The 27846-nt window shown below is 43.5% G+C and overlaps 1 protein-coding gene across 4 annotated transcripts in view; it reads left to right on the forward strand.

Annotated features, from left to right (window-relative positions):
* ABCC5 (ATP binding cassette subfamily C member 5) overlaps nt 1-27846 on the forward strand; it is a 79692-nt gene that overhangs the window by 42241 nt on the left and 9605 nt on the right. For all 4 annotated transcript variants that reach the window (XM_043594772.1, XM_043594773.1, XM_043594774.1 and 1 more), the window contains 14 exons: nt 2011-2135; nt 2258-2330; nt 5227-5430; nt 6281-6424; nt 8762-8864; nt 11544-11728; nt 12112-12258; nt 12565-12694; nt 14124-14277; nt 14362-14490; nt 16685-16871; nt 18158-18247; nt 20242-20431; nt 23927-24086. In XM_043594772.1, the coding sequence (XP_043450707.1) occupies nt 2011-2135; nt 2258-2330; nt 5227-5430; nt 6281-6424; nt 8762-8864; nt 11544-11728; nt 12112-12258; nt 12565-12694; nt 14124-14277; nt 14362-14490; nt 16685-16871; nt 18158-18247; nt 20242-20431; nt 23927-24086 (2021 nt within the window). The remainder of the gene's footprint in view (nt 1-2010; nt 2136-2257; nt 2331-5226; nt 5431-6280; nt 6425-8761; nt 8865-11543; nt 11729-12111; nt 12259-12564; nt 12695-14123; nt 14278-14361; nt 14491-16684; nt 16872-18157; nt 18248-20241; nt 20432-23926; nt 24087-27846) is intronic.

Raw genomic sequence — 27846 nt, forward strand, 5'->3', positions numbered from 1 at the left:
CCACCCCCACATTTCCACCCCTTAATGGTGTTGCATCTGGAAGCGGGCTCAGTGCACGCCTGACGAATGACTGGTTGATGTCTAGCTGGAGTCCTCTATTTCTCCTGCCTTCTTTTACTCGGCATGTATTTATTAAGTGGCATATGATGCCAGATGGTGTGTTGGGAGATGTCAGATATAAGAGGTGAACAAACCGAATACTGCCCACAAGCTGAAGAAGCTGGGCAGACCAGCCTTACCGGACTCCCTGTCAGAGAGATTGATATCAGGATTTGATCTAGAAGCAAAGCCGCACTCCTTTTTCAACCTAGCTGTGGAAAGAATTATGCCCTCAAGGAGCTGGTGGTCTAGTTGAGGAGCTATGCCTTCCAGACCCACAAGCATAGCCCAGGGCAGAGAGTGAATGGTATACCGAGAGGCCAGCCCAGGGCTGTCAGGGGCAAAGGTCATCCAGCTAAGGCAAATTATCTTTTACCGTGTTTTAAAACCAAATAATAGGGAAAAAACACAAGGTGCTTCCACCTGCTTTTAATCTTGAATTGAACCAGCTTGACTTACAAGGTTGAGATAAGGATAAACTTGAGCTTATTCTGACCCGCAGGTGGATGAGGTCCAATGAGTCATTTATCCATATTGAGGAGATTAAACTCATGTGAGATGGAGTTGGGGAAGAGTGTTTTGTAGCGTCCAATTATGGAATATTTTGTCTTGTTGAGTGTCACTGTCACAGTTGGTAGAGCGTGGCTCTCCTCGAGAGCCGTGGTACCTAGTGTGGTCTGAGGAAGGCTGCGTTCACATCATCTGGAATGACAACCCTCTCACCCCTCTGCTGTATGAGACTCTACTGATTAGGCTCAGCCCTTGGTCTTTGTAAAACGCCAAAACCTCTCCTAGATGTTCTGATAACTTAGGGGTCAGATTTAAGGGTCAATGATGAGAGACACAGAGGAAATGAAGGGGGCAGGGGGCAGTGGTGTTGAGTGGGTGGTGGTTAGGTTGAAAGCAGAGTGGGGCTTTGCTTTTAGACCAAATCTCTGACAGCGATCTCTTTGACAGGGAGGCTGGTAAAGCTGGTGGCCCTGGATTCTTTGGAGTTGAACTCTGTGTTGGCAGTCCGCAGTGTGGGTGTGGAGTTTCTGCGGTAGACCCTCCGTGGGTTTCGGAACACTTTGGGTGCATAGCGGCATGCTTACCAGTTTCTGGGCAGTTAATACCACTGTTATGGTCTGCGGTGGGTGCACCTCTCTCCATACACTGTCTGCTAACAGTGTCTGAGAGGACAAGCTTCGATGTGCAGGCTGGCTAATGAACCTTTGTTTCAAGCTATAACATCCCTAACTCAAGACAGATGTCTACTGCCAGTCCCAAAAGGAACCCCGAAAGAGGATAAAATGGATAAATCATATCAATCACTGTGAGTGAAAACACAACTCGAAACACATGGCTCATCATGCAGTGCCTTCGTGTTGAACGAGAGGGTCCATCCTCATCGTATGGATACTCTGCAATACTAGTTCATGTCTAACAAATTTTTTTCCTTTTGGTCCTCATTTTACAGAAGCAGCTGGTTTAGCCAACAGCCTGGAGTAATTAATTTTATAGATGAATTGGCCTGCCCCGGTCTTGAGGCAGGGACTAGCTCTAAATCCTTACAGCATCCTCCCCAGGGGAATTCTGAAAGGACCTTCCACTCTAGTGCTTCCCTTAGTTAAAACAGTTTTCAGTTAGGGAGACAGGATATCGAGTAGCTTATGGGTTGCTGAATGAAGTGTTTGTTCATTCAGGTCATGGGTTATGCTGGGTTCCCATCACACATAAGCAAGGAGAACTTTGATTTTCTTTGCTGCTGTAGCTCTCTCTGTGGAACAAAGGTGAGGTCTGGATTTGGGTCCAAAAGCATCCAAGAAGATTGCCAAAACTTTGAACTCCATTGTGCAATGTGGGGGGTTCTGTTGGCTTAGGGTGGTGTTTTTGCATCATGATGCCATTGGATGGTGTCTGTCTCCCTAGATGACACTTCTAGAGGGCAGCATTGCAGTCAGTGGAACCTTCGCTTATGTGGCCCAGCAGGCCTGGATCCTCAATGCCACTCTGAGAGACAACATCCTCTTTGGGAAGGAATTTGATGAAGAAAGGCAAGGAATGTTTGGTTTCTCTCATGCTTTCCCATCTTGGCCGTGTGAGACTCAAGGCAGCCCAAGGCAGCAGGCTCTACTCCAAACATGTCCCTGATGCTTAGTCTCTTTATGTCCTTCAGATACAACTCTGTGCTCAACAGCTGCTGCCTGAGGCCTGACCTGGCCATTCTTCCCAACAGTGACCTGACTGAGGTACAGGCCTTCTGCCCCTGTTGGGGCAATGTGTTTAACAGAGAGGATTCTGGAAGATGGGTTGCGGGGCTGTGCCAGAACCATCTACTAGTAATGCATCTTAAATGCAGGAGTACCCACACAGGGAGTTTTGCTTTCATTGAAACTTTATGTTAGGAAAGCATGTGTTCCTTAGGGAGGGGTTATCAACACTACTTGTTTTAAACGTATAAATATTTTATATGTCATTTGCATTTTTTCCCTATCTGCATATCATTTTATTTATTTATTTTTTATTTAAATCCAAGTTAGTTAACATATAGTGTAATAATGGTTTCAGGAGTAGAATTTAGTGATTCATCACTTCCATATAACACCCAGTGCTCATCCCCACAAGTGCCCTCCTTAATGCCCATCGCCCATTTAGCCCATCCCCCCACCTAATACCCCGCCAGCAACCCTCAGTTCTCTGTATTTAAGTCTGTATGGTTTGTCTCCCTCTCTGTTTTTATCTTAGTTTTGCTTCCCTTCTCCTATATTCATATGTTGCATTTCTCAAATTCCACTTATGAGTGAAATCATATGATATCTTTCTCTGACTTATTTCGCTCAGCATAATACCCTCTAGTTCCATCCACATTGTTGCAGATGGCAAGATTTCATTCTTTTTGATCACCGAGTAGTATTCCATTGTATATGTATATTATATATACATCTTCTTTACCTGTTCATCAGTCAATGGACATTTGGGCTCTTTTCATATTCTGGGTAGTGCTGCTATAAACATTGGGGTGCATGTGCCCTTTCAAATCAGCATTTTTGTATCTTTTGGATAAATACCTAGTAGTGCAATTGCTCGATCGTGCAATTTTTTGAGGAACCTCCATCGTGTTTTCCAGAGTGGCTGCACCAGTTTCCGTTCTCACCAGCAGTGCCAAAATGGTTCCCCTTTCTCTGCTTCCTCGCTAACATCTGTCATTGCCTGGGTTGTTAATTTTAGCCATTCTGTATGTCATACAAATTTTACACAAAATCCCATTGTTGGTTCAGAGTTCATGTTTTCCACACTATTCATTTAAAAAACCATAAGTCAAGCATGTGCTTGTTGAGCTTCTCTGAACTTCATTCTGCCGACCAGAATCCTGTATATCCTTACTGATATACAGTCTGCAGAGAGCCCTTTTCAATTAGAAAGAAAGAGGCCTTAGCACAAAGGCCTCTTTCTTTGGCTCTCTGCCCTGGAGCAGTTTGCAGAGGTGAGTCTTTGGAACTGGCTTGTGTCCTTCCCTGTTGATATTTGTCTCCCATGACCTACCCTGGAGGTCTTTGGGGCCTGCACTTTTTTTCATCTGACTTGAGTTAAATCCTTCAAACCAGAATGGTTTCTTTAGTTCACTGGTACTCAAATCTTAGTTCCCAGATTCATAGTGGATCAGCAGCAGCAGTGTTACTGGGAACTTGTTAGCAATGCAGATTCTTACACCTCACCCCACGCCTACTGAATCATAGGCGCAGGGTCCAACCATCTGTTTTAACAAGCCCTGCAGGTGATCTGATACATGCTCAAATTTGAAACCTCTGAATTCAATGAATGGTTTTTTAAGTACAGAGCCAGTTACCATTTGACGATTTATTCACGTGTTCATGTGCCAGCTACATAGACAGAAACGGCTGGGCACTGGGGAATTAAAGCAATAGGAGAATGATCTATACCCTCAAAAAGCTTATAGCTGGGAGGATGAGATACTTGAATAGGCACAAAATAAGCTGATGAAAGAGTCCCCTTTCAAAACTTAAAACAATTTTTTTTAATTAAAAAAAGAAAAAAGTCACCCCCTTTTTGGGTAGTAGTAGAGAAGAGGGTGGGAGATGTTTCACAGAGGAGAGGATGTCAGAACTGAGCAGATATGGTAACAGAAAAGGCATGACAGTAGTCGTGAGGGTTCAGATACACACGCAATTTAAAATGGCTTAGATCCCAGAGAGTAGAAGAGAGGGTTGGCGGTGGAGCCAGGTGGCAAAGGGCCTGCCTTCTGTGACATGTTTGTTTAGATTTTATTTCTTAGGGCTCTTGAAAAAGAGGTTTTTCTTTTCTTTTAATGTTTGTTTGTTTATTTATTTATTTATTTATTTATTTATTTATTTTTTCAACGTTTATTTATTTTTGGGACAGAGAGAGACAGAGCATGAACGGGGGAGGGGCAGAGAGAGAGGGAGACACAGAATCGGAAACAGGCTCCAGGCTCTGAGCCATCAGCCCAGAGCCTGACGCGGGGCTCGAACTCACGGACCGCGAGATCGTGACCTGGCTGAAGTTGGATGCTTAACCGACTGTGCCACCCAGGCGCCCCCCTTAATGTTTATTTATTTTAGTGAGAGAGAGACAGAGACAAGAGAGTGAGCAGGGGAGGAGTAGAGAGAGAGGGAGACACAGAATTTGAGGTAGTCTCCAGGCTCTGAGCTGTCAGCACAGAGCCCAACACGGGGCCTGAACCCACAGACTGTGAGATCATGGCCTGAGCTGAAGTCTGACACTTAACTGACCGAGTCACCCAGGCGCCCCTTGAAAGGGAGTTTTAAGCGAGAGTGGGGCATGGTCAGCTTTGTGTTTTGGAAAGATCTTTCTGCCCATAGATAATGGATTGGGATGGTATGTCAAGGGGGAGTGTAAAGCCAGAGGTAGTAAGGTTGAGTAGTAACCAGCTGGTTATGGGAGAGGAAGAGTTGTCTTCCTCTGGGCTGGCTTCCCCGGTTCTGGTGTGGGGCCTGGAGGATCAAGAGTTGCAGTTCATCCAGGTGGGGAATTCAGTAGAAGCAGCTGGTATGGATGGAACAGAGGAGCAGTGACTGGGGTGATCACTAAGTAAGGTACTGGACTTGAACTGGACGTTTCACTATGCTTTCTGGACTCCTGTAGATTGGCGAGCGAGGAGCGAACCTGAGTGGAGGACAGCGCCAAAGGATCAGCCTTGCCCGGGCCTTGTATAGTGACCGGGACATCTACATCCTGGATGATCCCCTCAGTGCCTTAGATGCCCATGTGGGCAACCACATCTTCAACAGTGCTATCCAGAAGCACTTAAAGTCTAAGACAGTTCTGTTTGTTACCCACCAGTTACAGGTATGGAGCATTCTTCCTCAGGCTGCCCACCTTGGCTTGGAAAATTAGAAACAGGGAGGTGGGCCTGGTCCAGGTACCTTCACGGGACTCCTTAGAGGTTCCTGGAGTCATCAGTGTTTATTTCCTCAGCAAATAGCTCCTGGCCCAATGTACCAATAAAACTCATTGTACTGGTGTACCAGATGGCCATCTGAATTAGAGATCCTTGGAGCATGTTAGCTTTTGCATGTAAATCAGTAAGTAAAAGGGCTAAGAGGAGTAGGCTAAAACTGGAGTTTGGGTATGAGATAGTTTGGAAAGCTTGTGTTAATATCTGTATGCAAGTGGGAACTGTTTAAGGAAAACAAGCTCTTCTCCCTCTGTCATTCCAAGACAAGCAGCCACTTTGGAGAGCAGCTCCAGGATGTTGCCATCTGCTTTGCATATGTCGTCAAGTTTAGGGGGCTAATCCCCCATTCTGCAACAGAAAGTCTGTAATTGTATGCACTTCTGAGTGCAACAAAAGGGTGTGAAGTTTAATGCAAGGCTTATGTGGCTCCATCAGCAGATTTATGCCAAAAATGGGAGATGTTTTTTGAACTACGTCACAAGCCACAATAAACTAAAGCAAGGGTTCTCTCGCTCTTGGTACTATTGACATTTGGGCCCAGAGAGCTCCTGGCCTCTATCCACTAGATAACAGCAGTACCCTGTCCCCAGTTGTGGCAACCAGAAAGGTTTCCAGATATTGCCAGATGTCCCCCGAGAGGCTCCATTGCCTCCAGCTAAGAACCTCTGAACTAAGGTATAGGTATTGAATGTATTTGCACAAATCTCAGCAACACTGTGTTGTCCCTGCCTTTGTCCCCAGTACCTGGCTGATTGTGATGAAGTGATCTTCATGAAAGAGGGCTGTATTACAGAAAGAGGCACCCATGAGGAGCTGATGAATTTAAATGGTGATTATGCTACCATTTTTAATAACCTGTTGCTGGGAGAGACACCCCCAGTTGAGGTAAGATTCTCATGGTGTTTGTGTGTGACCCCTCTTTTCTAGCAAGGGAGACACGACCATAGTGATTGATGGAGAGATCTCAGCTGAACTCAGTGTCTGTCTTATTGGAAGGGGCCCTATTTTCTGGTGACCAGACTGCTGTGCTGGTTCACATACTGTTTCTACTCTAGAAGAGCAGGATTATGTGGCTGGTGAGCCAGTGTCTTCTGCCACTGAGAACTTATTAATAAGGCAATGACAGGGAGATGGATATATGGGCTCAGTGTTGTTCAGTCATAACTTAGCTTCATAAACGCGACCGATCCTGATTGAAGCATTATGGAGCTCCTTTTTAAATAAACAAGAGAGAATAAGGAGTGAGGGAAGAGAAATTAAATATTGCATACATTTGAAAATGATCCGTGGTGCTTTGACTGCTGACTTGGCACTCACTAACTCACACCTACTGTGTCCCAATTACTGGATTAGACACATTATAGATGTCATCCCATTTAGTCATTTTAATAGAACTCTGTGGCAAAAGGGGATTATCCCCCACTTTTACAGCTGAGGGAATGGAAGATCTGAAAAGTTAAGCAGCTCACTAACAAGGGGGTGATTTGACTCCACGGTGCTGTTTCTGCCTTGCTACCCTGCCTCCTGTGGCAGCACAGAAAGACGGCGGCTTTCCATGGCTTTACTCCGGGCTGCAAGTTAGGCAAACACCAAAGACGTTGTTTGTCCTTCTTACCAACCTGCTTTCATATTGAACTCCTTACTCTGTGGTCACTTTGGGTCCTGGGGGTGCACTCAGGCTAGCCTAAAAGCAACTTCTTAGCTACCATTTTGATGTCTATGCATGATAAAAGCAGAGTTATTAGGGCCTTTTCTGGGAGTCCTATTTCAGTCTTTGGGTGTCATCCTCTTTGATTTCAGATACAGAACAACTAATTGTTCGTGACCAATGTATTTTAGGCCTCTGGGGATAACTCAAGCATTTCAGAGTGTCACCAGGAACTTCTATAGAGATGCCAGAATCTAGATTTGGATTTTATGATCTCTCCTTATGAGTCTTAGGGTACTTTAGACTCTTCAGAAGTTTTCCTCCTCACTGTAGACATGGAGGGGAAAATGAGAGGGAGAGAAGTTAAAATAGGAAATGTCTGAGGAATAAAAGAATATTGAGAGTGTATTGCAGCAAAGAGAACATACTTCCAATATGTCACTTAACTTTCCTGAGCTTCAGTTTCCTCATTTTTTTTTTCTTTTTTTTTCTTCAAATTTATTATTTTCAGAGAGAGAGAGAGAGAGAGCATACACACAAGCAGGGGAGGTGCAGAGAGAGAGGGATTCCCAAGCAGGCCCCACACTGCCAGCATGGAGCCCGATGTGAGGAGCCCAATGGGGGCTCGAGCTCATGAGCCATGAGATCATGACCTGAGCCAAAACCAAGAGTCAGACGCTTAACCCACTGAGCTACCCAGGTGCCCCTGATGAGTGTTTATATTAAGTCCATTTGTGCCCTATTATGGACAGTGCTTAGAGCTCGGCCCTGTGAACGTTGGTTATCACCATGAGTCCGACATCCTCTCCATCCCTGAGGGACTCACATTCTCCTAGGAAAGATCAATGCTCTTATGCTCTTACAGGGAACTGTAATACCAGGTCACATCTACAGCAGCATGCCTGGGAGAACAAGTGCCTGGGAGAACAGGGGAGGGGTGAGCTCTCTTCTGGAGGAGTCTAAGTTGTCTCAGGGAGGATATAAGATTTGAATCCCTCTGAATGGGAACAACTAACTGAGTTGGGATGAGGGGAGAGGTATTCCAAGTGAAAAACCCTTGTGGACAAAGGTCCAGAAGTAGAGAATGGCAGTGTGGTGTGAGGAATGGTATGAAATCCAATGTGGCTGTAGAGTAGAAGCCATGGGAATGGGAGAGAAACATGTAGAGTTAGGCTGGGGTGAGAATATGGAGGTTTTGCAAGATCAGGCTGAGAAGTTTGATTTTATCCTGTAGTAGCAGTGGGAAATGATCAGATCTATGATTTGATTTAGTAATGTGGAGATAAGAGGTGAGAGGAATGGAAATGACCCCAGCCCTAATACTTTGGGCAAGTTGGAGTGGCTGAGAACATTGGGGAGAGCAATGTCAATGGAATGACAAGGGTAGGAACCCAGATCTCAAAGATTGAAGGAGTTGAGGAAGCACAAGAAATGAGAATAGGTGGCCCTTTTGAGAGGTTTTGATGTATTCTCAAGAGTAGCAGCAGCTTGCCAGATGAATTCTCGAGTATGTCCTATGGACCTTTGTCTGAATGGCTGCCTTGTAACTGGAGACACTTTTTTTTTTTTATTAGATTAATTCAAAAAAAGAAACCAGCGGTTCACAGAAGAAATCACAAGACAAGGGTCCTAAAACAGGATCAGTAAAGAAGGAGAAAGCAGCGAAGCCAGAGGAAGGTAATGACCTTTTCTGACCTCTTAGATTTGTCATTAAAGTTTATTAGGAACTTTATGCCAAGTAGTGATTCATAATGTTTGATAGCATTGTGTGTTCTAGAGTCTCTGGCCTTTTACCTCTGGAATAACAAAGTCTTACAGAATATTGGGAGATCATGAGGTGCACCCTCTGTTTGCTTAAACAGACCAAAGCAGGAAGAAGGACCTTTAATCCTCTGCCTCCTGTCTCTGCAGTGTGGGTCAGGTGTCAACAATCAGCTGAGTCATCTTGAGTGAGGAAAAATGGAATAATGGCTAGAGATACACCCTTCCTCCTGCAATTCACCTCTGCTCTTTAGAAGTCAGTGCCAGTCTAGGCAGAGATGTTCCAGCACCAGCAGTGCCTGTATCCTCAGTAGCCCCCTCGTTAGGATGATACACTCCTGGCTTTTTCTGACAAGGCTGCAGCTGGGCTGTGGTGAAGAGTTGATAGCGTAGGTTTTTCCTGTTGCACTTTCCCCAGGGGGAGTCCTGGGGAAACAAGTCCTGGGGAGTCTTGTTTTGTTTGTTTGTTTTTTAAATCCTTTATCTTAGCAATAAAACAAATATTGAGAGTTAGGAAAGCTATTTACAATACCTTAGGTCTTTTCTTTCACCTTTGTGAATTTCAAGCTGCATATCAGTTTACCAATAAGAAAGGAAAGAAAGGAATGTGTCTGTTTTAAAGCTCTGGTTTTGTTGTGTCATCATGTCACCTAGTGTTCTGAATCCAGGACCTTCCCTGGGTTTGCTTGTGCTTTGGCCCTGGCCCGTTTTCACTTCCTTGTTCTTAAAGCTGTGGATGTTTGGTGTTGGGAGTTAACCACCCTGATTTAGTACACTCTGGAGCTTTTCTTCCTTTTCATAAACCATGTATGAGACTTTGAATTGGGGTGTGGTTTAAGTAAGATACCTCTACACAGGAAGCAAACATAGCACAGAAGCCTGAGTCATCTGTTGGTTCCTGCCATAGGCAGTATTAAAAAAACCCAGAATACCCTTAGGGAACATTTGTTCTCATCTGCAGAGCCCCTGACCTGGTTACTCATAACTCTTCAAGTAGTCCAGGCACACGAGGCTTGCTCCAAGATAATTAAACATTGACCATGATATAGAGGCGCTGGCTTTTTGTAGAGCTGTTTCTCTGTGTTAGTGCACCAGCATCAGTCACCTGATCCCTGGGAGCCGCTAGGAGAGACCGTTGAACTTTTCTCTCCTCCTCAGCCAATCACCATGTCTGAATGAATGTACCTCCTGAAACTCCATCCCCATTGCCACGGCCCTAGTTCTGGCCTTTATCATCTTGTACCTAGAGTATTATAGCTACTTCCTTTTAAATCTGTCCTCCATACAGACAGCTGAGAGATCTAGTTAAAAACAGGAGACCAACTAACTCACTTTCCCTCAGGAAGTCTTTTCAGGAGCCTCCCATTTCAAAGCAGTGTTTCCTAATCCTTGTCCTGATAGGGCATGCGTAGAAAATGCTGTTATTTGTACAGGGACAACAGGATGAGGTTTCTTGCTGCCTGAGGCGGCTGATCTGGCCATCCGTAGCCTGGGCAGGAGTCAAATCTCCACACACCTGTAGCCCATTCTCTTGAGAAGTTGTTTTTTTTTTTTTTAACGTTTATTCATTTTTGAGAGACAGAAACAGAGTGTGAGTGGGGGAGGGGCAGAGACAGAGGGAGACACAGAATCCAAAGCAGGCTCCAGGCTCTGAGCTGTCAGCACAGAGCCCGACACGGGGCTCGAACTCACAGACTGAGAGATCATGACCTGAGCTGAAGTTGGTCACTTAACCGACTAAGCCACCCAGGCACCTGGAGAAATTCTTTTTTTATTTTTTTATTATTTTTTTTTATGTTTATTTTTGAGAGAGAGACAGATATAGAGTACAAGTGGGGGAGGGGAAGAGAGAGAGGGAGACACAGAATCTGAAACAGGCTCCAGGCTCTGAACTATCAGCACAGAGCTGGATGCAGGGATGCTTAACCGACTGAGCCACCCAGGTGCCCTGCTGGGAGAAATTCTTATCTGAGGGATGAAGTTCAAATGCCTTTATCCTCTGACCACGGCCTCCCTACTAATCAACCTTATCTCCTGCTACTCTTAGCTGCACTTCATATTCTAGCCTTGCCGATTTGGCTGATTTGGTTGTGCTATTTTCCCACCTCTGGGCCAGTGCCCTTCTTTTCCCCACCTGGTCAAACCTGGCATACCTTTTGAGACCATACAGAAAGTCTTCCCTGAAACAGTTCCCCCAAATAGTTTAGGTACACCTGGATGTTCCCATGTTGCCCTGCATATGTCTCTAACATGGCATTTAGCACATTTTATTATAATTATGTGCTTGTTTTATCCGTCTGTCCTACCAGGCTGTGGAAGGATCCTCAGCCAGATTTTAAGGGCAGGGACATAGTCTTAATCCTCTTTACTGCTCCAGGGACTCATCTGGGGCCCGGTTGATAATAGGTGCTTAGTAAATGTTAAAGGGAATAATATTCTAATAAGGAGGAAATAATTCTGATCTAGAGCTATGTGAAACTATTGGTTTTCTTTGATTTTGCTCTTCTATAGGTGACTCAGTTTTAGAAAAGTAGCCTTTTTCTGCTGAGTTTATGGTGGTTTTTTTGTTTGTTTGTTTTTTTTTTTCCTACCTAGGGCAGCTGGTGCAACTGGAAGAAAAGGGGCAGGGTTCAGTGCCCTGGTCAGTATATGGTGTCTACATCCAGGCTGCTGGGGGCCCCTTGGCATTCCTAGTCATTATATCCCTTTTCATGCTGAATGTGGGCAGCACAGCTTTCAGCAATTGGTGGTTGAGTTACTGGATCAAGCAAGGAAGTGGGGTAAGGTTACTCATTAATGGGAAAATTATATGTCTAATAATGTGGCCATTTCTTTGTATTCTCTGGGTGTTCTTGGGGAAACTGCTCAGTTTTTGATTGAAAGAACCAATAAACAAGGATTACCCAGGATAAAAAAGACGAGTCCCTAATGTAACCTCACAAGATAGTTGCTCCCTAACCAGCTCATGCAGCAATAGGACACCTGAAAGCTGTCTGCCCTCATTTAGAAAAGAGAGAAGTGGGGGCCAAAGCCTGCCTGTGTTTGCCACAACCAGATCCCATGGTCATTATTCTGCACCTCCCCTTGAACTGAGAATGGCCCTGAGTAGGAGTTCTTTGCTGTCCATAGGAGTCTTGCCTCACACAGCCTTGCCTCCAAACAGAACACCACAGTGACACAAGGGAACAAGACCTCTATGAGCAGCAGCATGAAGGACAATCCTCTCATGCAGTACTATGCCAGCATCTACGCCCTCTCCATGGCAGTCATGCTGATCCTGAAAGCCATTCGAGGAGTTGTCTTTGTCAAGGTATGCAGTGGTGACTTCTGCTCATCCTCTCCCTGGTAACTCTGTGGTCAGACTTTGGCATGGCTTCTCTCAGGTCAATTCTGAGCAGGGGAGCATCTCTGAAGCAAGATGGCCCTAGCTGAAATGACCTGTATCCCATTAGCCCCAGCCTTTTCTTAGTACCCACCTCGTTCCTCCATGACCATTTGCCCTTCTCCAGCTTTGGGAGTGGATGTCCTGTGGAGTTGTGACCTGGATAAATAGGAACTGAGTCTGCCTGAGTCCCTGGGTCTCTGAGCCATGATCACTTTGTCCTCTGCTCTTTAGGGCACACTGCGAGCCTCTTCCCGGCTCCATGATGAACTTTTCCGAAGGATCCTTCGAAGCCCTATGAAATTTTTTGACACCACCCCCACAGGGAGGATTCTCAACAGGTTTTCCAAAGACATGGATGAAGGTATTTCTCACTTCTTCTTTTATGCTCTGGAGCCCAAGCTGCAGCTCCCTGTGCACTCCAGCCTTCTAGATGCTCACCAGGTGTGCACATCTATCCAGCCTTAGATTCTGAGAGCACAGGGGCTCTCACCAGGTGTGCTGGTGTCCACACCAGGAACATGTTAGTTTTGGCATTTTCTCCAGATTGCAACTTGTACTTAGGCTAAGGACCCATCTGATTTCTTACCTGCCATCTAACTTCTCATTTGATCTCATTAAACCTGAAAATAAGTTCTGAGGATTCAGTTGGCATAAATGCTTTGGATGGGAGCATCTGAGATTCCAAAACATGTTTACTTTGAGGGCAGTGTGTTGCTTCCTGGACACCTACAACCTCTGGCAGGTTTTCTGGATGTCACATGGGCTGTGCCAGCACCAGAGCTTAAATACTTCTCATAGCCCAGAATAATAGTAGTGGCACCTGATATTTATTGATGGCTTACTGTGTAACCAGCAGTGTACTGAATGTTTTAGATGGATTATCCTCATCTTCAGAGTAGCCCTCGGGGGGTGGGTATTGCTTCATCCACTGACTATATGGGAAAACTGATGTCTAGAAAGGTTAAACAACTTGCCCAAGATTACACAGCTATTAGATAACAAAACTGGGAATTGAGCCCAGATCTTTTCACCCTAGAGCTAATGCTTTTAACTGTCACCCTGTGTTGCCTCCAAGGACATGTTTCAGATGTTGATAAGCCAATGTAAAGCTATGACCAGAAGTAACAAGGGATCAGAACCATCACTAATATACAGAACTGATGCATGACACGATCCCATTTCTTCTACACACACACACACATACACACACACACACACACACACGGAGAAAAGATGGAAAGAAAAAAATCAGTGATATCAACATGTCTGGGATTTTTATGAAATACTCCAGCCAAAAACAAAAAAACAAAACAAAACAAAAAAACAGAAAAAGTTGGGAGAGGATATAACTAAAAGGAGATGAAGAAAATGTTGTTAACTGTTGAAGGTTCTATACTCCTTTGATTTTTGTGTACGTTTAAATTTTTTCATAATGAAAAATTTCTTAAATGTTAGCAGCAGTTTGTTGGTACTGGTAAGAATAAAGATCATTTTTATTTTCCTTCTTGAATATTTATTTTCTAAATATTTTGCAACAAGCATATTTATTTTGTAAAGGGAAAAAATGTTTAAAGTGATTGGGTGGCATGGTAAACCCAAAAGAGGGACTGGGGAAAGAAAGATCACTTAGAATTTCCTGGGACAAGAAAAATTAGAGCAACCAGGTTTCTAGATTTTTCTTTGATTTAAAAGACAACACACAAATTTCAGACAGAGAATTTGTGGAATCTTTTTGTGTTTTTTAAAAAATTTTTGGTCTCATTTTCCCTGTTCCTTTATGATTTCCGCAGTTGATGTCCGCCTGCCCTTCCAGGCTGAGATGTTCATCCAAAATGTCATCCTGGTGTTCTTCTGTGTTGGAATGATCGCTGGAGTTTTCCCATGGTTCCTGGTGGCGGTGGGGCCCCTCTTCATCCTCTTTTCAGTTCTGCACATTGTCTCCAGGTAAACAAGAAGTGTTTACATCTTCCAGCATGAAGCCAGAGTTGCTGGTCTACCACTCTGACATGGAACTCATTCTCTCTCCAGGGTGCTGATTCGAGAGCTGAAGCGTCTGGACAATATCACACAGTCACCTTTCCTCTCCCACATCACATCCAGCATACAGGGCCTTGCCACCATCCATGCCTACAATAAAGGGCAGGAATTTCTGCACAGGTTAGTGCTGATGGCGGCCAGAGGGCTCAAAGGGGGGGTTGAGCCCTTTTAATAAGGGCACCAGCATTTAATAAGTCCAAGAAGCCTTTCAGGGCCAGAGTTGGTGATTGTAAAGCTCATTACAAAAAAAGTATTAGTGATCTAATGGTCTCTGATTAAAATTCATTCACTCACTTGCGGGAACTCCTTTCTAAGCAAATGAGAAGGCAAAATACAGGTTTTGGAGTCTATTGGCTTTGGACTCTAAATGGCTATATATGAAGGAGTTTTCCTTTTTTCTTTTCTTTTTTTGAAACAGTAGAAGATGAACATTGACATTAGACTGACATTTTTATTTTAGCTGCTGAAGATTGTTTATATGAGAAATTTATCTACATAGATAGTCATTTTGGAGCTTTGTATTAACAAGAGACTGGAACTAACTTAAATGTCCTTCAATACAGAACTGATTAAGCAAGCTATGGTATACCCATATAGAATACTCTGTGGCCCTTAAGAAGAATAAGACAGTACTATAGGTACTGATATGGAATGATCTCTAAAATACATTAGTGAGGAGCGCCTGGGTGGCTCAGTTGGTTAAGCATCCAACTTAGGCTCGGGTCATGATCTCATGTTTGTGAGTTCGAGCCCCGCATCGGGCTCTGTGCTGAAAGCTCAGTCTGGAGCCTGCTTCAGATTCTGTGTTTCCCTCTGTCTCTCTGCCCTCCCCCACTCACATTCTGTCTGTCTCTCTGTCTCAAAAATTAACATTAAAAAAATAAATGAATAAAATACATTAGTGAAAGAGCAAGATACAGATGTGTGTGCATGGTATGCTCCCTTTTAAGTATATGTTTATATAGATGACATTTAGAATATCCTTGAAAGAGTGCGCAAGGAACTACTAGCTGCCACTGGAAAGGGGAACTGAGTAGCTGGAGGATGGGCGGGAGAAAGACTGACTTTTCATGGTAAAACTTTTTATGCCAGGGCTCCTGGGTGAATTAGTTGATTAAGTGTCCCACTTCGGCTCAGGTCATGATCTCACAGTTCAAGAATTTAGGCCCTGCGTCGGGCTCTGTGCTGACAGCTCAGAGCCTGGACCCTGCTTCAGATTTTCTGTCTCCCTCTCTGTCCCTCCCTCCCCTGCTTGTGCTCTCTCTCTCTCTCTTTCTCTCTCAAAAATAAATAAATATTAAAAAAAAAAAAACTTTTTTATGCCTTCTAAATCTTCTGTGCATATCTTGTCTACTCCAAAAATTAGGTAATTAATTAAAAGAAAATCTAGAATGGAAAGTCTAGGTTAAACGACTCAGAAAAATAATCCTAACTTTAAGAGAAAAACAGTAACATACACTGTATGTGTGTATATACACGCACACATAAATTTAAGTGTGTTAGAAAAAGTACTGAGAGAAGATATGGCAGAATATTAACCCTGGTTTTAACAGAGTGGTGAGAATACTGCGTTTTCTTCTTTACTACATTTTCTAGATTTTCTCCAAATATATAAGGAAGAAAAGAGATTTTTTTTTTTTTTTTTAAACAAAGCACATTTGCCTGGTAAGACTCCCTGCTCTGAAGTTGTAGTTGTATGTGACACACAAGCCTTTGGATGGTGTCTGATCTGCTCTCTAGGACCCCAGGTTCAGTAGTGTCTCACTCCTTCAGTGGCAAAGGTTGTCCAGGTCTTTTTTTTTTGCTGTGGTTTAGTTCCTGGTTCTGTGCTCTGTGGCCTTGGGAAACAAGCACCGTTTTGCCCAACATCAGTGCCCCAGCAGACATTTTCCATTTTACCATATTCACTTTGTGAGTTTATTTTTCCAGGCCCTAGGGCATTTCTGCAGTTTGCCTGTGTAACCTCTCTTTCTTTGAGGAAATGACCCCTGACCTAAGACATTTTGCTAAAGCTTAACCAGCCTCTTTATTTGGTCTCTTTTCCCCGTGCATTCCTTGTGCCGTTAACGTAGATATTTTTCCCTAACAAATTTAGTTTCTCTGAAGGAGTAAAACTGGAAAACCACAAGTTGTCCTGTGTATGGAGCCTGGAATACTCTGCAGTCCTTAGGTTTCCATAGCATTTTCCTGGTGACACACAGGAAGTACTTAAAAGTTAGCCCTCCATCCATAATCCACCAGAACTCTGACATCACCCCTCCCCAGGACTGTGTGGTGCTTTGTTGGCCTATTAGGTGTTCTGTCTCCCTCACAGGTACCAGGAGCTACTCGATAACAACCAAGGTCCTTTCTTCTTGTTCACGTGTGCAATGCGGTGGCTGGCTGTGCGGCTGGACCTGATCAGCATTGCCTTGATCACCACCACTGGGTTGATGATTGTTCTCATGCATGGGCAGATTCCCCCTGCCTACTCGGGTCTTGCCATCTCTTATGCTGTCCAGGTCAGTCTCTGGGGCGGAGCATTACCTCTCCTCACTTGAGTCCTGTGTTGCCCTAGGAGAGGCATGGTAGGGGGCTCTCCCTAAGCCTTTGACTCTTAGAGCTTCTGTCCATCTCTTTGTTAGTAACAACCTAGGCTTGGTTGGGCAGGGAGAATGGGAGAGAGATCCAAGTGCTATATAGGAACAAAGAGATTTAAGTCTGTTGCATGTGTTTAAGAAATAAGTGCTGTTTCTTCATAAATAAACATGATTTTGAAAATAGTGTGTTAATTGTAGGTTTCTACGTTCACCACCCTCCCATCTCTGGCCTTTTCCTGGTCTTCTAAAAAATACTGTGTCCTCAGTATGCTTCTTATATGCATTTTATTTTCAGGCCCCTGATTTTCCCAGTACTGTTACACGTGGAGACCTGGTCCCTAGGGGTAGTCTAAGGTCTTTGAAAAGCTCAAAGAACAATTGGGAACTTGGGCACTAAGTATTTGAAGCTGTTAAGGTGTCATCATGGTGTCGGACAATGGTATTGTGTTTTTAAAAGAGTCTTTATATGTTAGATGTAAGCTAAAGTATTTATGGATAAAATGATAGGATGTCTGGAATTTGCTTTCAAATAATACAGATGGGTTGCGTGGTATAAATGATACAATATTGCCTGTAAGTTGACAGTTTTTTAAGTACATGGGAGTTCATTATACTTCCCTTTCTACTCCTGTATCTGTTTGACATTTTTCCCTATGGGAAAGATCAAAATAAATAAGTAGCAAAAGAAAACCAAGAGGACATATGTATCTTCACAGATTCCCAAAGACGTCTGTCCGTGTTAGGCAGACTTACTTGATTATTGGGTGGGGAAGAATATGTGTTATATGTGCTGTGTTTGAGGGTCCTCAGTCTGAGGTACACAGGGGCTCTGCATTCTCACTCGTTCCTCTCAGGAGGAGAGGACTGCCAGAGCAGGTGCAGGTGCAAGTATGAAGCCCAGAAGTTACTCAGCTGCAGATATGTGTACTGGAAATGTAAAGATGGATGGAAATCCTTTGGATACAGGAAAGTTAGCGCGTGCAGTACCACAATGCCACCTACATTCACTGAGAATTGCAGTTGATTGGAGGATAATAGGCATTGTGTTACATGTTTAGAGAATGACTCGGTCCCTAAAACTAGCTGCTGCAGGTGCCCAGTTAGTTCGTATATTGAGCTCTAATCCCCTAGATGGAGCAGGTTTTCTATTGTTGGCCTGACATGTATTCATAATGAATTCTCCCTTGGCTTTTGCTTTCCATTATCAGCTAACGGGGCTGTTCCAGTTTACCGTCAGACTGGCATCCGAGACAGAAGCCCGCTTCACCTCAGTGGAGAGAATCAACCACTACATCAAGGTCAGGCTGAGAAGTCCTTTTACTGTGATGTGACCCTTCATGGGGTCCTTTTGCCCTTTTACTGCCTCAGCTGGATGTGCAGGGAGGATGCTTGTTTTCTCTGCCTTGTTCCACAGGGAGGACTCTTCAGCATGTGTGGAATGGAGAAGAGAATAGCTTAAGAGTTTCTAAATACTTTTGTGAATTGTGTCTGAGAACGTAGGTTCATCAGCTAACTTCTAAAATGTTCAGAATTTTGTTAGTTCGGTTAAGCTGACTACTGTAACGTTTTCTTTACCCTGTTTGAAACCACGTATTGTTTTAAATCTTAGCCTAGTTCACTTGCTCTTAACCAGGGAAGGCCATCGGTGTCCCCGACTGAGCTTTAGGCAGAGACAGATGTGGGCCTCATCTCTGGAGATTCCGATGCAGTAGGTCTGGGGTGAGACCCCAGCTTCTGAAGTTTTAGAAGCCCCCTAGTTAATTCTAAACTGCACTCATAGTTTAGAAACCAGTTAATTTAGTGGATACTGAGATGATCTAGTTCTTCCCACCTTCTCTGCAGTGCTGCCAGGAGACAGCCTCTTGCTGGTGTCCTAGCTGGAGCTCTGAAAGCAGTTTTCTATAGAGAGAAGCAGAGTCATGAGTAGTTAGGATTCGCAAATTTAACTCAGTTCTCAGGAGTTACCTATTTTGTGAACTGCTCAGAGACTTTATCATTGTTTACATGGGAAGAATATATCCCAACTTCCCAATAATTGACCTACAAGCATAGTGTTAAAAAACTACCCTTTCCATTGAGAACTAGTATATTATGTAAACTGCATTTGCCAGCACACATGCATCACTGAATTGTTTTGACAATGAGCCTCATTAATTGTAGGATACTTCTTAAGCTTACAAACTGTTATTCTCAGAATGGCAGATAACCATCTAATATATCTGCTAATAGCTGTTCCTTATGTTTATCTGTTAGCCTCGTTGCCCAGTGCTCATGTCTGTGGATAATATGTGGGTGTATATACGGGTGTGTAGTGTTTGATTTAATATTGCTGTTGGTGAGAGTCTCTTGCTGGAGAGGTCAGGGTGATGGTCAGCCATACCAGAGTGGACCCTGCACAAACCAGTCACGTTTCTGAGGACTGACCCCACTGCCAGTCCCCAACCTGGATGCCTGTGCCGGCATGGAGTCCTGCAGCTTGGAATTTGAGACTTCAGTCTCCACCCGCACCCCCCACCCCTACTGCTGCCCAGAGCACCACAGCCCTTGGCTTTCACTTCCCTATGAGGCTATAAAGCTCCATGACTAGTTGCCAGAGAATTTTCAAACATTACAAGGTGGGGCTGTTGGTAACAAACATCACCCAAGCAGTTACATTGAACACAGCATTTTAAAGCTGAATGGATTTCCACCATTCTTTAATCCAGTCCTCACGATTTATAGATGAGAAACTAAGACCTAGAGTGAAGAAGTGATATATCCAGGTCACACAGCTATTGGTGGCAAACTGGGATTACAGCCCATGTCTCCTGGGGTGACTGATACGTCAGAATGCCAGGATCTGATCAAGTATTTAGTAAATGGTAGTTTCCTTCCTTTGGGTTTAGGCCATTGGCTTTCAAATGGTGGAATCTTGTTTCAAGTAGAATATTTTCAAAGAATTCCAATCAAAACGGCTGTGTGTGAAGAGCCAGTGAAAGGTCTCATGCCCCACCATTAACCTCCAAGGTGGTTTTGTGGAGAAATTCCGTAAGACAGAAAACTGTTTGAGAGCTGCTGTCCTCCCCAAGATGCTGCTTAGTAGCCACTGTAAACTGCTAACTGAAAAGCTAGTAGCCATTGTGCACTGTCTGGTTTAGTGGTAATAAGCCCTTGCTCCCTTTCATAGGGCGGGGACAGGGTAGCAGCTGCCTCTGTGTGGCTGCTATGGTTGTCCTGATTTTACTTCTCTTTGAAGGCCTTTCAGCCCCCACAGAATCTGGTCAGTCTGATCCAGCCCCTTCTGTCTCCCCAGACTCTCTCTTTGGAAGCACCTGCCAGAATTAAGAACAAGGCTCCCTCCCCTGATTGGCCCCAGGAAGGAGAGGTGACCTTTGAGAATGCAGAGATGAGGTACCAAGAAAATCTCCCTCTGGTTCTGAAGAAAGTGTCCTTCACCATCAAACCTAAGGAGAAGATTGGCATTGTGGGGCGGACCGGATCAGGTAAGAATGCAAAGGCCTCTGGAGAAACATTTGAACCTATCTGAGTTAAGCTTGGGGCCCATGATTTGCTGTTTTATTGACTATCACTCTCATCCCTTCAAACCAGTTCTGTATTAGATGAGTAATGAGGAGAGGGGTGTCTCTGAAGCCATTTTCTAAATGTGTTCTTAACTCTGCTTTTGTAATATTTAGTGCTTTTTCTAATCATAAAAGTGTACTTTCTCAATGCAGAACACTTGGAGCATATAGCAAAGTGCAAAAGGGGGAAAAGCACCCATAACTCCACTACCCAGAGATATTTACTATTAATATTTTGGTGGGTATCTTGTCAGGCTTTTTCTATCAAAAAAATATGTTTACACAAATGGGGTCATTTTACACACACCATCTCATGAGCTGCTTTTAAGTCTACCAGTTATTTCTCTATGTCAATGAATAGCCTATGACATGAATTCTATGCAGCATGATAGAAAATTCTATTTTATGGATATACCATAATTTATATTTAACCAATCCCCGGTTGTGGGGAATTGAGGTGGTTGCCAATTTTTCACTATTATGAATAGTACTGCAGTGAACATCCTTATTTCTATGAGGTCAAAATACACAAAAAAGTTAAGTTTTCTGTGACATATTTCCAGTGTTGCCTCATATTTACCAGAAGCCAACACAGCTCTAAATAAGGAACCTGTGTCCCTTTGAAGACAGAAATTATTTTCTTAACCTGATATCGATTGCAAAGAAATTGAGAATTGGCCCTCATTTTAGGCGTTCTTCTTTGCCCTTAGTATCATATTACTTATGTGCCCTTTAGATTTCTAGGGTTAAGAACTGAGTAATTCATTTCTTTCCCTTTCCTTCCTGAATAACATTTCAAACATTGAGTCTTGTTTTGTTTTACTGACTGGTGTACCTGGTTTAAGCAGTCTCTCTAGTTCAGTTCTCATTAGCTTTTGGGGCTCCATGCTTCCCTGGCATCAGAACTCTTCCAGGTCTGTTTCTTTCCATTAAAGAAAAAAAAAAAGCCTTGTGTCTTTTCTGGCCAATTTACTTTAAAGAACCTGCTAAGAAGAGAGAGAAAAAAAAAAAGCGCCATTTCCTGCTTCCTGCTTGAAGGAATTATTTCATGTCAGAACAATGCAGTTTGTAGGTTTTTTTACACTGGCAGGAGGATGTTCAGCCAAGGAGGGTTGTCCTTGGCTTTAGGCTGTCCTAAAGCCTTGGCCAAGGCTTTAGGCTGTCCCTAAAGCTCTGCCTATGCTTTCCTCCCTCAAATTCCCTCTGCTACATTGGCTTCCAGGGGTACTCAGCTCCCCTGAAAGCTCTAACTGATATCCCCCCCTGTGATTCCCTTTGACACAGGTAAGACAGACTGAAGTATTCACTGAGACTTCATTGAGCCATAAGGAGTGACAGAAGAAAAATAAGAAAAAATAAAATAATTATAAATGGCCGACTTGCAAAATCTAGACTCTAATTCTAACAAGCTTCTGCAAAGACTGTTAGACCGGGACTCTGCCATGGCTATAGTCAAGGACATCACTGTGAGGACTTCATGGCCTCTTTTACTAGTACATTCCATCAGTGCAAAGGTAGTCTGGATTCAGAGAACTGTAGGATCTTCCAGTCCAGGTAGCATCTTTTGTTAAGGTGGAACAACTTGATCTATTTATTTGAGGAAAATTCCTCCCTTGGTTTAGATCTTAAAGCACTGCCTTGACACTAAGGGAGAGTCTCCCTGCCTTCCTTGTATGAGGGTACGGGACCAATAACCAGAGCCCCCCCCCCCCCCCCCCCAAATTCTGAACAAAGGCATTTACCTATAAGAGGAGAAGTCCTCCTTAAGAATCCTGCTGAGTGGACCCGGTTTCCCAGCTCATTTCTAATAGATGCATGTAAGGTTCACTGCTTCAGGAAGGTGGATATTTCTCAGGGTCCTCGTTAGTTATTTGACAGGGGTCTGCCTAGGGACAAACCCAGACAGTGGAGATGTGGCTGTAGACACTGGGGAGAAGGCAGGATATTTGTGCCCTCAGTGACTGCTAAATAGACAAAGTCATGAAGTTCTCACGAGAGGACTTTCAAAACATGGAGGCAGAAGAAGAGTAAGGGGGGGTCAAGAACCAGGCATCTGGCTAAGGAAAAGTCGTTGAAAAGCTAAAAACCTGTGGTTCTAAATCTAAACCACGGGTCTGAGTTTCAGAAAGGCAGACCTGACTGTGTCTTAAGTTTTTGGAGGGTGGGAACACTATAGCTTTTTAAATGTTTATATCCTTTGACATAGTAATTCTGAGAATGTCTTCCAAGGAAATCATCTGAGGTGGCAGCACAGTTTGAGCATGCCATAACATTATTATAGTATTAAATATGTTTCCAATGTTAGAGGACTGGTCAAGTAAGCAAGAGCACATCCACATGGTGGAATATATTGCAGCCAATAAAACTTTATTTTGAAAAAATTTTAACATGGTGAGTGCTTGTTATATAATAAGTGGGAAAAGGCGATTATATTATTGTATCTCTGGTGTGATCTCAATTCAGAGAAAAAGACTGAAAGGAAATGTATCAAAAATAACAGTAGTGAGATTATAGGAGATTAACATTATCTCCTTGAATTACTTATATGACTTTTAAAATGAAGATTCAATTAAGAAAAGCTATTCTGACCTCATCACTTTCTCCCTCAGACCTGCTTTTCTATCACAGTTCCTTATCGCAGTAGTTATCTACAGCCACTTACTTAAGCCGAAGCCTCCTTCCCTATGTGTTTACCCCAGAACTTCTTCCGTTCCCAGCTGCTGTGGCAGTGGTAGAAAGGCCTTGTCTTGTTTCTCTCTGGGCTGTGATACGGGGACAGAAAAGAGAGAAGACATCGTGTCCTCTGGTTTGCCCCACTAGTTCCTTGCTATAAGCTCTCTGTTCTTCTCACTTTGCCTGAGATGCATTTCAGCCTGTGTGCCCACCCCAAAGGTGAAAAGCAGGCCTTTTTCCAATTTACTCTTGTGAAATTCTGACAGTCCCTCAAACTCCTTCTCAGGCTGAAGCTGTGTGATTTAAATATATATGCTTGGTAGCTCTGGAAAGTGCATTTTTTTGCTATTTCTGGCAATCATTTTCTTTCTTTTTTTTCTTTTTTAATGTTTATTTATTTTTGAGAGAGAGAGAGAGAGACAGAGTACAAGCAGGTGAGGCACAGAGAGAGAGGGAGATAGAACCTGAAGCAGGCTTCAGACTCTGAGCTGTCAGCACAGAGCCCAACGTGGGGCTCAAACTCACCAACCATGAGATCATGACCTGAGCTGAAGTCACTTAACTGACTGAGCCACCCAGGTGCCCCTCTGGCTATCATTTTCCACATTATCTTAACTAATCAGATGAAATAGTGTTCGAATAGAACTAGAAAATTAGATGATTTTGCCCTGAGAATAAACCAGTTTTTGTCTTCACGGAATTTGCTAATTGAGCTACTTTTCTGCATGTCTTTTGACTCCTTAGGGAAGTCCTCTCTAGGGATGGCCCTCTTTCGTCTGGTGGAGTTATCTGGAGGCTGCATCAAGATTGATGGAGTGAGAATCAGTGACATTGGCCTTGCCGACCTGCGAAGCAAGCTTTCCATTATTCCTCAAGAGCCAGTGCTGTTCAGTGGCACTGTCAGGTAAGGACCTGAGCGCCCATGTGCTTCGTGCTGCATTTCGAGGCCAGATGGGCATGTTAGAGCCTCCATGTGGGACTGAGATCTAGTGACCTCTAGTCTAGTGCTTTTCGAACCACCCTGTGCTTCTTAGTGCAGAAGTGAGGGGCAGCTCCCCCGCACAAGCCACCTCATTAACGAAACAGAGCCCATGGGCCCTGCAGCATGGTGGTAAAGAAGTCAGCGAGATCTGGGCTCAGATCTCTGCCCTGTGACTAAGTTACCTGAACATACCTAACTAAGCTTGTTCCCTCATCTGTAAAATGGAGATTAAAAAACTTTTTTTGTTGTTCATTTATGTTTTTTTTGAGAGAGAGTGAGAGCCCACACACGTGGTGGGGAGGGGCAGAGAGAGAGGGAGAGAAAGAATCCCCAGCAGGCTTCATGCTCAGCGTGGAGCCCAGTGTGGGCTCAGTCTCACCAACCATAATACCATGACCTGAGCGGAAATCAAGAGTCAATGCTTAACTGACTGAGTCACCCAGGTGTCCCAAATGTGGGGATATATTAAATTAATATTAAATTAATTAAATGTGGGGATGATCTTCATTGTGAAGGTTGGATAGGTCCATATAAATTATATAAGCACTGAGCCTGGCAAACCGTGAGCATCCAATGAATAGTAGCAGCTCATCAGCCTCACCACCATCATCCTTCATCTTCCTCCCACTCCACGTTGTCATCTCCCCTAGCTATGCTCCAAGTTGCAGTTCTCGTGATGGTTTTCTGACCTTATTATTCCTCGTGTTTTTCTACCTCTGGAATGATGCCTCTCTGAAATCTGCCAGGATGCCTAAGATAAAATTCCTCTTCTCAACCTGTTAAAATAGTAACTAAGAAGGAAATAATATTTAAGCCCAATATCTTTCCTTATAAATTATCCCACCCTTGCCCTTAGCTTTAAGCTTTTGCCTCCTGGAAACAATGGCTTTCCATAATCCATGTCCATTTCTATTCAAGTTGCCTCTCCTTTGAACTAAAAATATCTTTAACTATATAGTTGACCTAGATTGGACTTCTTTTTTTTTTTTTTTTTTAGTCACTCTGAAAGTAGTATTGCCATTTCTTTCATTTTTAGTGGTCTTCAAAATAAAAAAATTGGTACCAACTTAATTTCAAATAACCACAGACTTATCTTTAAAATCAGGTCCCCTCCTTGGACGCCTGGGTGGCTCAGTCAATTAAGCGTCATATTCTTGATTTGGGCTGAGGTCATGATCTCACGGTTTGTGGGATTGAGCCCTGTGTCCGGCTTGGTGCTGACAGCACAGAGCCTGCTTGGGATTCTCTCTCTCTCTCACTCTCTCTTTCGCTCTCTCGCTCTCACTCTCTGACTCAAAATAAATAAATAACCATTAAAAAAAAACGAGGACCCCTCCCTTTCTTCGGAAATGGCACCTGAACTCACTGATTCAAAGAGGTTTGGTAGATAAAATGAATTCTCTCCTATACACATGTAGGGTCAACACTCTTGGGTGTGTTTATTTTGGCATTTTCTCTAACCACCAATGAATTTGGGCAGCATAGAATGGATCAGTCGTTCCCTTTAGGAACTGAGATAACAAAGTCAAACAAATGTCAGAAGAGAATTAGAATTTACTGAAGACTAGGGTCTAAAATGAAGAAATTGAGAGTTGTTGCCAAATCTGCTCTTCCTTTAGATGCCACAAGGAATGCCTTTGAGAATATAATTGGCCTTACAATTTTTGGCTCCGGACAAAAGAACCATTTTTTTTTTATCATCACTTGGAAAAACATTAAGAAACAAAGTGTGTTAAACTTGACTCTGTTAAGGACACTGCCACTGACATGCCTCATGTTTTATCTCCAAATTTTACAGCACTTCATTTGGGGCTGTGAATCAGGGGCTTCTAGAGTTGATGGTTAAGTGCTAGCTTTGGCAGCACATATGCTAGAATTAATGGTTAAGAACTGACCTGCTGGCATGGCAGCTGGTATTTGTAAACCCTCATGGAAGTGCAGCTTTTCTGGGAGTTGGGGCCGTTTGTTATCAACTCCAGAGACATGTTGCTGCTTGATGGACAAGCTTATGGCTGGTGTGCTACTGCCCTGAGTTTTTAGTTATTGTGCTCAGAGTGCTATTTGGGCAATCCACTGTACAAATTTAGGGAATCCTGTGAGTTTCATTTTCTGCCAGCTGTAATTTTGGCTTTTTAAGTCAATAGTAGATGCTGAGGTGAAATTAAATCACAGACCTATGATATTCTTCCTTTTATCTTCTCAGGTCTTACATAAGACCAGGTTTTATCCCAAGGAATATTCAGTTTTTGGTGTTCTTTTGCTTTTCTTAGACTATTAGAAAGCCTGGGGCACCTGGCTGGCTTAGTTGGTTGAGCAGCTGACTCTTGATTTCAGCTCACGTCATGATCTGAGGGTCACCGGATCGAACCCTGCATCAGGCTCTGCACTGAGCATGGAGCCTGCTTAAGATATTCTCTCTCTCTCTCTCTCTCTCTCTCTCTCTCTCTCAAATTAAAAAATAATAATAATAAAATAAATTTTAAGAAAGGGTGTCCCGTTCCTTTTTTTAATTTTTTTTATTTTGATAGTCTTAGTCCCTGTGGAACTTGGGATTTCCCAAAAGCTCCTTAGCGTCAACATCAGAAAGTAATGTTAAGTCTAGAATAATTGTATCAAGAACACTAGATGTTATCTAACATTTGCTGAAGTCATTCCAGAGAGAGGGGATATATGGGAAATCTTTACCTTCCTCTCAGTTCTGCTGTGAAGCTAAATTGGCTCTTAAAAAATTATCTTTAAAAAAAGGGGGGGGGTGGGAGGTCATTCTGTGCCAGATACTGTTGCTCTAAAGAACAACAGAACAGGATGTGGCAGATGTTGTCCAAAGCATTTTAATTGTATTAATTCATCAAATACTCAAAACCCCATGAGGTAGGTACTATTATTATGCCGATTTTATAGATGAAAAAAGTGAAACCCAGAGAAGTTAAGTAAGTTGCCCAAAGGTAGGAATCTGAACCTGGGCTGTCAGGGCTCTTATGTGCCACACTCACTGTTTTGCCTCCTGAAGTTATCACAACACCTGCTAATAATCATGACCTTGGGAGGTATCCTGTCTTTCCAAAAACCAGAGTTAGACCTGCTTCCTCAGGGGCCTTACTTTTAGTTACCTTTCTTTTCTAGCATCTTCAAAATCTCATCTGATTCCAGATTTGTACAGGCTTCCCTTATCTTGAAAAAAGAAAAATATGCACTCTCTGCTATTCTCTTGAGTCTTTTTCATTTACTCTACGTTCCCCATATCTCTTTTTCCACTTCTAACCTTTTTTCTATCTAATTTTACTCTTAACAACCAGTCCATATTTCTGAATAACTATCTAGAGCTCTCCTTTAGCTTCCTGATAGCAGAAGAAGGTCTGCAGGTCCCAAGTCCCCTGCTCTGAGGCCCCAGGCTGCTCAGGAGCCCCCTCACCCCCACCCCCACCGTGGCAGGACGGTGTGGCATAGCAGTGTCTTCCCATGTATGGGGGCGGAGGGGACTCCTGTATCTTCTCACACTCTCAGAGGTACTCTCAGCCTCATTTAGCCATGGCCACCAGGCAAGCTTAGAATACTGCTAAAAATAAAATATGAAAGACCAAAGATGAAAATGCACTTCTGGCAGCATTAGGACTCCAGGAGTTCTTCTTCTTTTTTTTTTTTAATGTTTATTTGTTTTTGAGAGTGAGATGGTGCTAATGGG

This window comes from Prionailurus bengalensis, chromosome C2 (assembly GCF_016509475.1).
Source record: "Prionailurus bengalensis isolate Pbe53 chromosome C2, Fcat_Pben_1.1_paternal_pri, whole genome shotgun sequence".
Taxonomy (NCBI): domain Eukaryota; kingdom Metazoa; phylum Chordata; class Mammalia; order Carnivora; family Felidae; genus Prionailurus; species Prionailurus bengalensis.